Source organism: Leuresthes tenuis, unplaced genomic scaffold (genome assembly GCF_036924035.1).
Source record: "Leuresthes tenuis unplaced genomic scaffold, fLeuTen1.0.hap1 SCAF_4, whole genome shotgun sequence".
Taxonomy (NCBI): domain Eukaryota; kingdom Metazoa; phylum Chordata; class Actinopteri; order Atheriniformes; family Atherinopsidae; genus Leuresthes; species Leuresthes tenuis.
This window is the reverse complement of record NW_027325358.1, coordinates 8,994,130-9,003,640: the sequence shown is the minus strand read 5'-3', so window position 1 is coordinate 9,003,640 and position 9,511 is coordinate 8,994,130. Positions and strand designations below refer to the sequence as shown.

The following is a 9,511-nucleotide window of genomic DNA, read 5'->3' as shown; positions in this document are numbered from 1 at the left end:
TTTTGTTAGAGTTTTCTGAAATGTTATTGCCTTTTATTTGTTTTTTGTCGTTTTGTTTTGCACTTCAAGGCCACCATAGTGTGGCCTTGTTTTTCTATAATTAAAATTCATATACTTTTATTCTCACTTAGCTTATCTTGCAATTAACTTTTGGACACATTCCAGCCTGGTCTAATGTTCTCCCATCTCTTTATCCTTGCACCCTTTATCTCACTATCGTGTACTTAAGCCCCACTGGCATCTTTCAATTTCCTCAAGCAATTTGCATTATGAAGGGGAGGGGGTGTCTAAATAAGCAGATCAATAGGCCAAAGTGTTACACGTGCACAGACCTTGTCTCACAGCTTTCCACCTTTAACTAATAGCCTCGTTGTTTACTGCACAGTGGGCTGTGTGGTGTACTTTTATTCTCTCAGGTTTCCCTACCGTGCATTGGACACCCAGGGGAATCCACACACAAACTATTCAATGGCAATTACGTATTTTTTTTTTGTATGTGTTTTTATTTGTGTATTTTTGAAAAGCTGTGATAGTAATTCTTCATTGAATTGTGTCCTCCTTGAATTTAATTTCACAGTAGACAAAAGTGTGATGAATTCATAAACCATTAGCTTACCAAGGAGCATGAGAATGAAATCTCCCAAGTGAAATGTTTGGGTGACAATGTTTTCTGTGCTTTTAGAAATATGTTCAGGGACGGCCTGTCCCATCATCTTGGACAATGACCTTTGTCAGATGACAGGGAGAGGTCAACAGAGGTTAAAGAAATGGGTGAGTAGAGAGAGGGGCCCCCACTTAGTCATGCAGAAAGGAGCGGCTGACAGGTTTTACACAGACACACACTTGGAATTGCTATCCACTCCACAGGAACTACCTCATTGCTCCTGACCAACTAGACCTCAGCTATGGTGAGGCACAGACCCATGCAGGAATACAAACATGATCGTAGTTTTTCCAACACAAACACACGCTCATCAACTGGTTCTCAGCAGTCTCTACCACTGTAGCACACTCACCTCCTCAGTCCCTTTCATGCAGTCATAATAACACACAATCAGGCTTCAGTGCACAGATTACTCTGATGAACTATGACAAAGCAGGAGACGATAGGGAAGCACAGCAAGAATAGGAAAGCAGGATGTAGTGACAAAATTAAGAGCTAAGTGGTAGAAGCAATTAGCACATCTTACGAGAAGCAGGTATGTGTGTTGGTGCATTTCTGTGTGACATTAAATACAACAAGCTTTGTTTTAAAATGTGTTCTCTAGTTCAAACATGACTGTGAGATACTGTGGTCTTTTCCATTAACTACAACTTAAATGTTGGTAATGCATCATTTGGCCACTCCTCATATTTTGACAGTGTGCCGTCATGTCTGAGCAAGTAGACGCATGGGATTATGGGTACTGAGCAGTGGTCTGACTCACTTGCTGCTTTGAAACACGAGCCAGTATGCCAGAAATAACGGGCCTCTTCGATGAATTCACGCCTGCACTCGATGTCTCTGAATTACACACATAATGATATACAAGAATGCCCCCGAGACTTATTTGATCTTTTCTAGAAGATCGATAGAACATAGTTTCCTGGTTTTTAATGTGACATCATGATTCCATCAAAAATCTAAACCTTGGATCATATACTCAAGGATTTAGGTCTAAGTCAACTCAATTCATCAAAGTGCTATGAAAAATGTGAAGGTTAAGTGTTGTGTCACAGTACACTCGTAGGGTCAAAGGGCATTGCCAAAAAGGTCAGCGGACTTTCAACGCAGACAGTGAAGGAAAAAAGAGGAAAAAATACCACAACTCTTATTCTTATGCTTTGACAATGGGTGATTTAAAGTTGAGGGGATTACGCTTTAAGCACAGGGAACATGAAAGGGTTTCCTGCAGTCAATATTGAAATATCGTTTTTTTCAGAGTTGGTCTTGAGAAAATCACGGGATTCTAAATACCACAACTTTGTTCCATGAAGCTCCATCACAATTATTTGAGATATTTTAAAAGGTCATAACTATGAATGTCTTAAAAAATAACAGCAGAAGGAAATGAGTAGGAAGAGTAGGTGGAGGATTAACAAACGTCACTACGTAGTACAGTGTCCAACAGTATGAATGTTTTTGCTTTTCAAAGAAAATCAGACTTGGTTGTATCATGTTAACTGTTTGGTATGCATAATGTGCTATATCCATAAGCATCTTCTGTGCTTTCAAAAAAATCCCCAGATTTCCACTTTTGTTACATTTTTCTTTGACTTTCAGTATTTTACGGCTAAACTGGTTGCAACCCCAGCAGCTATATTGTTTTTGATTTATCATTCCTCACAGCAGATAATGTAGAAAATGAGAAGTTTTCTCGGACAACAGGAAACCCAGAAGGCAGACAGCGCTGTTTCTCTTGTCCGTCGTGTAATGAGTCATGGATTGCTTTCTTGGAAACACCATTTACTCTTTGATCACTTTAACTTATGTTACCACTGATCATAAGGAGAATATTTAGTGATACTATCATACTATCACAACCAAACACGTTGAGCCTAACATCATGTGTGCTTCATTCAGTCATTTTCTGCAGTTTTACACATTTAGTTTTTCAGCAAGGTATAGATTTAGCATCACACTGCTCTTCTGACAGTGTACTCTATAATCGATACATACATAATTAAGGTATTTCCAGATGCATTTACTCAGGAATATAGAAGGACATGAGTCTCAACTCTTATCCCAATGTATCACTACTTCCTCTGTAACTTGAAGTACTTCAATTGTGTGAGGAAACTTTGAACTCAACAGTAACAGATTTGTGCTTTTTTTCTTTAAGTGGAAATTAATTTGTATAATTTATCAGATGCAAATGGATCAATTTTGAAAGTGACATCCACTGTTTTTTTTCATTAGTTTGTCCCAGATGTACTGATGTTACCAAAGCATTTAGGATTTATCTGTTCACGTTTCCTTGTAATTTTCACATTCAGCTGGTATGAGTTTTACAAATGTTATACATTTGTTTCATACTGAAAATACTTTACTTTGTAAGCTATGATATGAGAGTATTTTGTTTTTCAAGCCAGGGACATATTCATGTAGAACTATATAATACAATAACTAAGTACTGTGAACAAGCCAAAATATGTTCCTGTTTTGTTTTAGTCTCTTATACGTTCAGTTAATCTGTAACTTTGTGTTTTGCTGCTGCCTACCTAAAACAGGTCTCTCTTGCAAATGAGACCCTGGGTCTAAATGAGATTTTACCTGTATAAATAAAGGATAATAAAAAAAATATAAAAAACTGCTGTTTGGATTTTAAAAATGAATTGGTTTTGTTTAACAGTTTGCTGTCATAATACATCAGTGTCTGTGAAACGGTTTATCTCAAAACACTGAATCAATTCTGTCAAATCTTTGAAGATGTTTTAATTACAGTTTCAGTAAAAGGTGTAATAAGCCTCAAAGTGGAATAAAGAAAGAATATTAAGATACTCAGAAAAAAAAGAAAAAAGAACATGCGTGAAACAAAATAAAATGCTATTACATTCATTTAAATACATATATCATTTCAGTAATTCAAAATGCATTATGATACAGGAATTGCATGCAAATAGGCTATAATTTCTTTGGTGGCTTAGGCTGCTGGAAACGTTGTCAATAATAATAAAACAATAATAAAATATTAATACAATGTAAACAATAAGATGTTATAAATGATACTGTTTTAGGCCTCCCTCCTGACTATCATCTGTGTAGCCAGCTATTTGCTATAAACCGTGTCAGGCCTATACAAAACCCATAACTTTGACTGAAAATAAATAATGCCGAATATACTTATGTGATATTAAACTACTTCTCTTCCATCGTACTTGTAATCTTCATAAAAAGTTTAGGCCGCGGAACCACCGTTAAACACCTTAAATGCTTGAAAAACTTGGCAACAAACCACTCATAGTGTCTCTTTCACGCGGGGAATCATTAAAACCGTCATACGTCCCCGTCATACAGGCTGAAGTACTTGCTGGCGTTTGAGAAGCAAAGATAAGGCGTGCTACTGCCCGGGTACACAACGGGCAGGGGCATGGGCAACAAGCATCTTCCCAGCAGGTTGCTCTCTTTGTACAAGGCCGGGAGCTGCCCCACCACCACCGGCTTTACAGTCTCGGGGAACTCGCTAACTGGTCCGTCGATTTCGGTCGAGATTTGTCGTTTCAACTTATTCCTGCGGTTCTGAAACCATATTTTCACCTGGGTCTCTGTGAGCTGCAGGGAACTGGCGAGGCAAGCGCGCTCTGCGCTGCTTAGATAACGTTTCATGTCGAAGGTAGACTCCAACTGAAAAATCTGTCTTTTGGAAAAAATAGTGCGCGTCTTCTTTTTCGTTATTATTTTACTCTTTTTGGTTGCGCTCCCTCCTTTGTGGGGGTCCGTGGCAGCGGTGGAGCTGCAGTCGTCGCAGCTGCTGTCCCCGCTTTCGCAGCGCGCCTCCGTCACCTTCCTCTGGCTCCCACAGCTGGTGACAGATTCCGTTTCTCTGCTGCAGTTTGTGAACAACTCTGCAACAACAATAAAACTCCGTTTAAATCCACGTGTAAGCCACAGACTCGTCTGAACCGAATATCATCATTTGCGAACTACAGGCAATGTAACGGAGAGCGGAGATGACAGAAGAACTCTCAACTGTAAAATCAGTACTCTTCCTACCTCTTTCATTCAGCCTGCTGTCCGGGTCTGGCCTCTGCTCGGGTCTTTTCTCCTCGCTGTGGCTCTGGAAACTTTCTTTACACATCGCTGTGGCCAGTTCATCCTGCAGTCCGGCGGGCTGAGAATTGTCACGGCTTCTCCCACTTGTTTTGAGGTTGAGGATGTTGTCAATTGTGAATTTCAGAGAGGCGGTGGGTCGACATGGTGCTTCTGCTTTGTTCATATTCTCCCAAGCGTTATTCCTCTTTTGGGTGCCTGCTTCCTCGACTTCTGCCCTTTAATCTAAACCGAGATGTTAATCTCACCACTAACGTTTGGATACTCCTCGCAGCATAGCAGCATCCACTGGGCAGACACTGCTGGGCTGACTGTGTTCTGCTTCGGCTGCTGCTACACGAACAGGACGGAGCGCTTTGTCATCGCTGATTGGTTCACATGAGCGTTCAGCGAGGACCAATAGCTGTGAGAGAAAAGGAGACGGGAGGACAGAGGAGTGTTGCGCCCTCCCTTTTCCTCACACTTCGCATCTTCATCCATCCGCGGCAGGAAGTACAGGGGTCCGGAGCACAGCAGAGGGGCCCCAGCCATAATGCAGAATAAATAAATGTGTTATTTAAAACCATATATAGTAACTACTGAACGTAAAACAGAGTGAAATCTATGGTTTTGCTGGAGTATCGGCTCGGCAAGTTACTTTTAATAAAGCAAATGTCAATAAATTTCTGTCGTCGTTTTTAAGTTTTAATGATCATGTTGTGACCTTTTGACTACTCCTATAAGTGTTTTTATGCTCTATTGCACCTTAACTTTGTGTGCAGTGCTTTGGTCAGCTGTGGTTGTTTAAAATGTGCTTTTCAGATCAATTTGACTTAACTTTATTTTACATCTGGTGTCCTCAACTTGTAACTTTTGTGGACATTATTCATTGCAGTTCGTGTGTGTGTACGTTTTTTTCTTTTTTTAAATTTGCATCATATTTCTAAAAAAAAACACATTTTGAATTAGATTTGACTTTGTTTAAAGATGTTTAAGTGCCATAGGAGAGTCCACATGAGATATATTTGCATTTCTGCTATCTAGCCTTCACAGTGTTTTGTTATCCTTCTCATTTAAGCTTTACCTGAATATTCATTAAACCTTATCTATATTATTTATTCTAATTTATTCTGCATACGCACCCTTCTACTGACCTTTTCCTTTTTTTGAAACAAAGTTTCAAAGCTTGTGTTGAAATTTGAATAAAAATAATCTTAAACATTGTTTAACATTTATTGACACATCTAAATGTGTTCATTTTTACTATAATCAGGTGCAAGAAAGCATCTGTTCAGGCTGGTATTGGTTAAACAGTTGGTTCTGGACTGATATATGATATGAATGCACGTGTCAGTGCCAAAACTTACAACTTGCAACACATCTTCAAGGTGTGTGTTCAGGCCAATTATTTATCTGGTGTAAATGACACATTTTTTAACTTCACTGTTCATTTGGAACATGGATTCTTCTCATTCTCCGCAGCACATAATTATGCAAAACTTGATTATGATCACTAGAAATTAGGAGACATATGAGATCATGTGAGTGTATAAAAAACAGAAAAGCAGATAGTTTAGTGCTTTGTTTTATTTGTATGTGAAAAAGTGACAAAGTTGGAAAAATCTGTGGCTTTAAATATAAAAGATTGCAAAAATATGGGTATTCAAATATGCAGTACATGAAGCGCTTTCAGACTCCTTTGCCCTCAGTCTTGCCAGGGTCTTTATTAAGTGGACAATCTAAAATAGAGCCTTAAGAACAGAAATATAAAGATAATTAATTACTTTGTGTTACAATTCTGGACTATTCTGCTCGTATCTTTGGATTCAGATAGATTTCCGCGGCATTTTGGGTTATTGCACTATTGATGGAGTGAATTCATGTAACACAGTTTCAGCTGTCAGTTCCTTTGAGTCTTTACACGAGGCCCGTCATCTGCGACCGTAGCATGCTCATAGAATGAGCAAAGGACGACAGCGGGTAGTTGATGGAGCCGGAAAAGCCCAACACAGGTGGAGAAAGTGGATGTCCGTTTAAGCTGAAACCCAGTGCTGCAGTGGGTGTAGGTCCCTCGTGATAAAGTATAGGCACCCTGACAATCCGTTGGCTCGAGTTTGGAAGATGTGCAGCCTCTAGATCCGCCGTAAGCTGTCTCTTCCACTTATTCCTCCTGTTCTGAAACCAGATTTTGACCTGAGTCTCCGTCAGGTGAAGAGACGCTGCCAAAGCCGCTCTCTCTGAGCTGCTCAGATACCGTTTCACATCAAAAGTGGACTCCAGCTGAAACACCTGGCTGCGACTGAAGACGGTCCGGGTCTTCTTTTTCCGGGCGGAGCCCGGGTCAGACGATGCCTCCTTCCCGGATCGTGCGTCAAAAGCGTTTGGCGCGTCCTCGTTGTCGTCAGTGACGCTGCTATCGCCCGTTTTTCTGTCGGTTTCGTCGCTGCTCTCAGTTATCGACTCAGAGACAGCGGGTGATCCTCTGTCACTGGTTGAAGTAAAACAGAATGGATCATCGAAACTCGTGCTGTCTTTTGGACCTTTAAAGGAGACAAAACAACAACGTGTAGGAATAAAGGCAAACACCAAAATATATACCAATATTCACCAATAATATTTTTTCATGGCTCGGCTTTCGAATAGGCTGTATTGTTGTTTTGTTATGAACAATTACGCATGAAGGAGACCCAGGAAGTAAAAACGATTCACCCGAAAAAAATATAAAACATTTTAGAAGGACTAACACGTACCATTTGACATGTTTCTTCCTCAAAAATGATTCTGTCTGTAAATTGTCATTGTTATCAGACATGATAAGGTAGGACAACGTGTTTGAGTGAATTGCATAACATCGGATCCGTGCATCGAAGCTGCTTCAAGCCCCAAAACAAAAACTGAACCTTAAATGTAATACTTCATATGCTTCGTAACTTTATAGCTTCGTAGTAAAATGGACCATCCAACAAGTTAATACTCAAGTAGTGTATGGGAACTGTTGATCAGGAGCCTCTACCATAAGGAGGCAGATGTATGTGTAATATCAAAGTAACTGGTACACGAGTGAGCGAGAAGTACTTTGTGTTGATGTGACGGTGCAGTGGCACAAAATGGCACTAAATGTGCGTAAAGGCGTCGTGTTGACGTATTATACTGCGATTCTGTTTTGGTTGTATGTTGGGCATTTGAGCGTAATCCATGTACGTAATCCCCTAAGTGTGTTATGGATCTCAGTATGAAGCTGTCATTAAATACTCGATATGTTATACAGAGGAGGTATTCATGGTGACTTGAATTATGTGTTTTGCAGCTGAAGACATGCCTCAGACTGTGTTCCTTTAAAGTTTTGATAAATGCAAACACGCAAGTCAAGCACACATCATTCTTTCCAGTTTTTTAAGATTAGAACAGCTAAACATAGAGAAAACCCACAACTGAAATCGCCTGTGCTCCAAATCCGGCACATTTGATTTTAGTTTACAACTTGTGCTCAATATACCCACTATAAATAAGAACCGACCGAACATCGTATGTTGAAAAAATATTGGCATTACTAAATCTCTAAGAAATATCCAGAAGCTGCATGCTATTTGCGCTTTTGTGCAGCCTCTCACGCTGCTCATATAGGATAAATTAGCCTATATGAGTAGCCTTATGTAAATAAGCCTTAGCTTGATTAATTGCATGAATGCTTTACACATGGTGGGATTTACATTTTCATCGTGCATAAAAGCGAGTCTGTACTCACTCTGTGGTATTCCCAACGGTCTGAAACACAGTGTAGACTCCACGCAGTTCCACTGCAACGACGAGTCTCTGTACGCGGACAGTGCTCTGAAGCTGGAGCCTCGAGCTGCAGGGTCACTCTTTTCGGTGTGATGTGCGTTAAAATGTCGCTCGATGGAAAAAATGTCTGCACCAGCCTCTATTCCACCGCTGCCCACCATCGACTTATGCCCACCCCGCCCCGTGCCCAGCAGATTGTCGATAAAAAAAGACGACGTCCTCGTTGAAGCTGGTGCCTGGTTATCTGTCAGCTTATCCTGCATGTTTTCCAGATGTCAAACTGCCCTTACGTAAAACTCCGGATTCTCTTTTGATGGTGAGTGTAAACGATCTAAAGTCCAAGCAGTCATTTCATGCACCGCTGTTTGTGCGCTGAGGACGAGGAGTCATGGCAGAGACGGGAAACTCCTCTGTGCCAGAGGGATGAGAGGGAGACGGAGATGGAAGCAGCAGAACAGTGAAACGTCAAGTCAAAGATTAATGAGCCGAGGCTATCCAGCGATTGGGCGAGCACAATAGTAAATGGGGCTTTCCAAGGAAAAGAGAATTACTGTCTCATGCGTCTGCCTCTGTCAGTGCGTGTGTGTGTTCACTCAGAGACCCGTCCCCTTGAGGCCATACAGACCGAAGAAAACCTTTGCCCGTGCTGCAGCACGTTTTTTATTTGGGTCAGTTAAAGTGCAAATCAAAATAAATATCCGCCAGGGCAGGGAACGACAGTATGGAGTCTGTCAAATATACGGGACTGTGTGTGTTTATCCATGTTGCCCTTTTTTACTGTTGGCAAAAATCAAGGCCGCTTGTATTTTTTCCTTTGATGACAGGAGTTTGTAGGATGTAAGCAGTTTACAAAGTTTTAATACAATTTTACAGCAACTTGGGTGCCTATATTTCCTTTTTTAGAACAGTTGTGTGATTCCGGTTGGTTTGCTATCATTGTCCTCAGTTAAGATTTTTTAACAGTTGTGCGCACTGAACTATGCTAAATTTTCAAATTAG

At 40.5% G+C, this 9,511-nt stretch overlaps 1 protein-coding gene across 1 annotated transcript; it reads right to left on the bottom strand.

The window, feature by feature from the left end:
* Nucleotides 1-6,301: 6,301 nt before the first annotated feature.
* LOC140305194 (homeobox protein HMX3-like) lies at nt 6,302-8,775 on the bottom strand. The gene is made up of 2 exons (XM_072383947.1): nt 8,475-8,775; nt 6,302-7,269 (listed from the first exon to the last, which is right to left on the bottom strand). The coding sequence occupies exons 1-2, from the start codon at nt 8,773-8,775 to the stop codon at nt 6,647-6,649; spliced, it is 924 nt and encodes a 307-aa protein (XP_072240048.1). The 3' UTR covers nt 6,302-6,646.
* Nucleotides 8,776-9,511: the final 736 nt, after the last annotated feature.

What these genes read in the sequence shown, in the direction of transcription:
- LOC140305194 (XM_072383947.1), bottom strand. Translation starts at nt 8,775, where the DNA reads ATGCAGGATAAGCTGACAGATAACCAGGCACCAGCTTCAACGAGGACG. An exon ending in ACCGTTGGGAATACCACAGA is followed by an intron (nt 7,270 to 8,474) that starts GTGAGTACAGAC and finishes TCTCCTTTAAAG; the next exon opens with GTCCAAAAGACAGCACGAGT.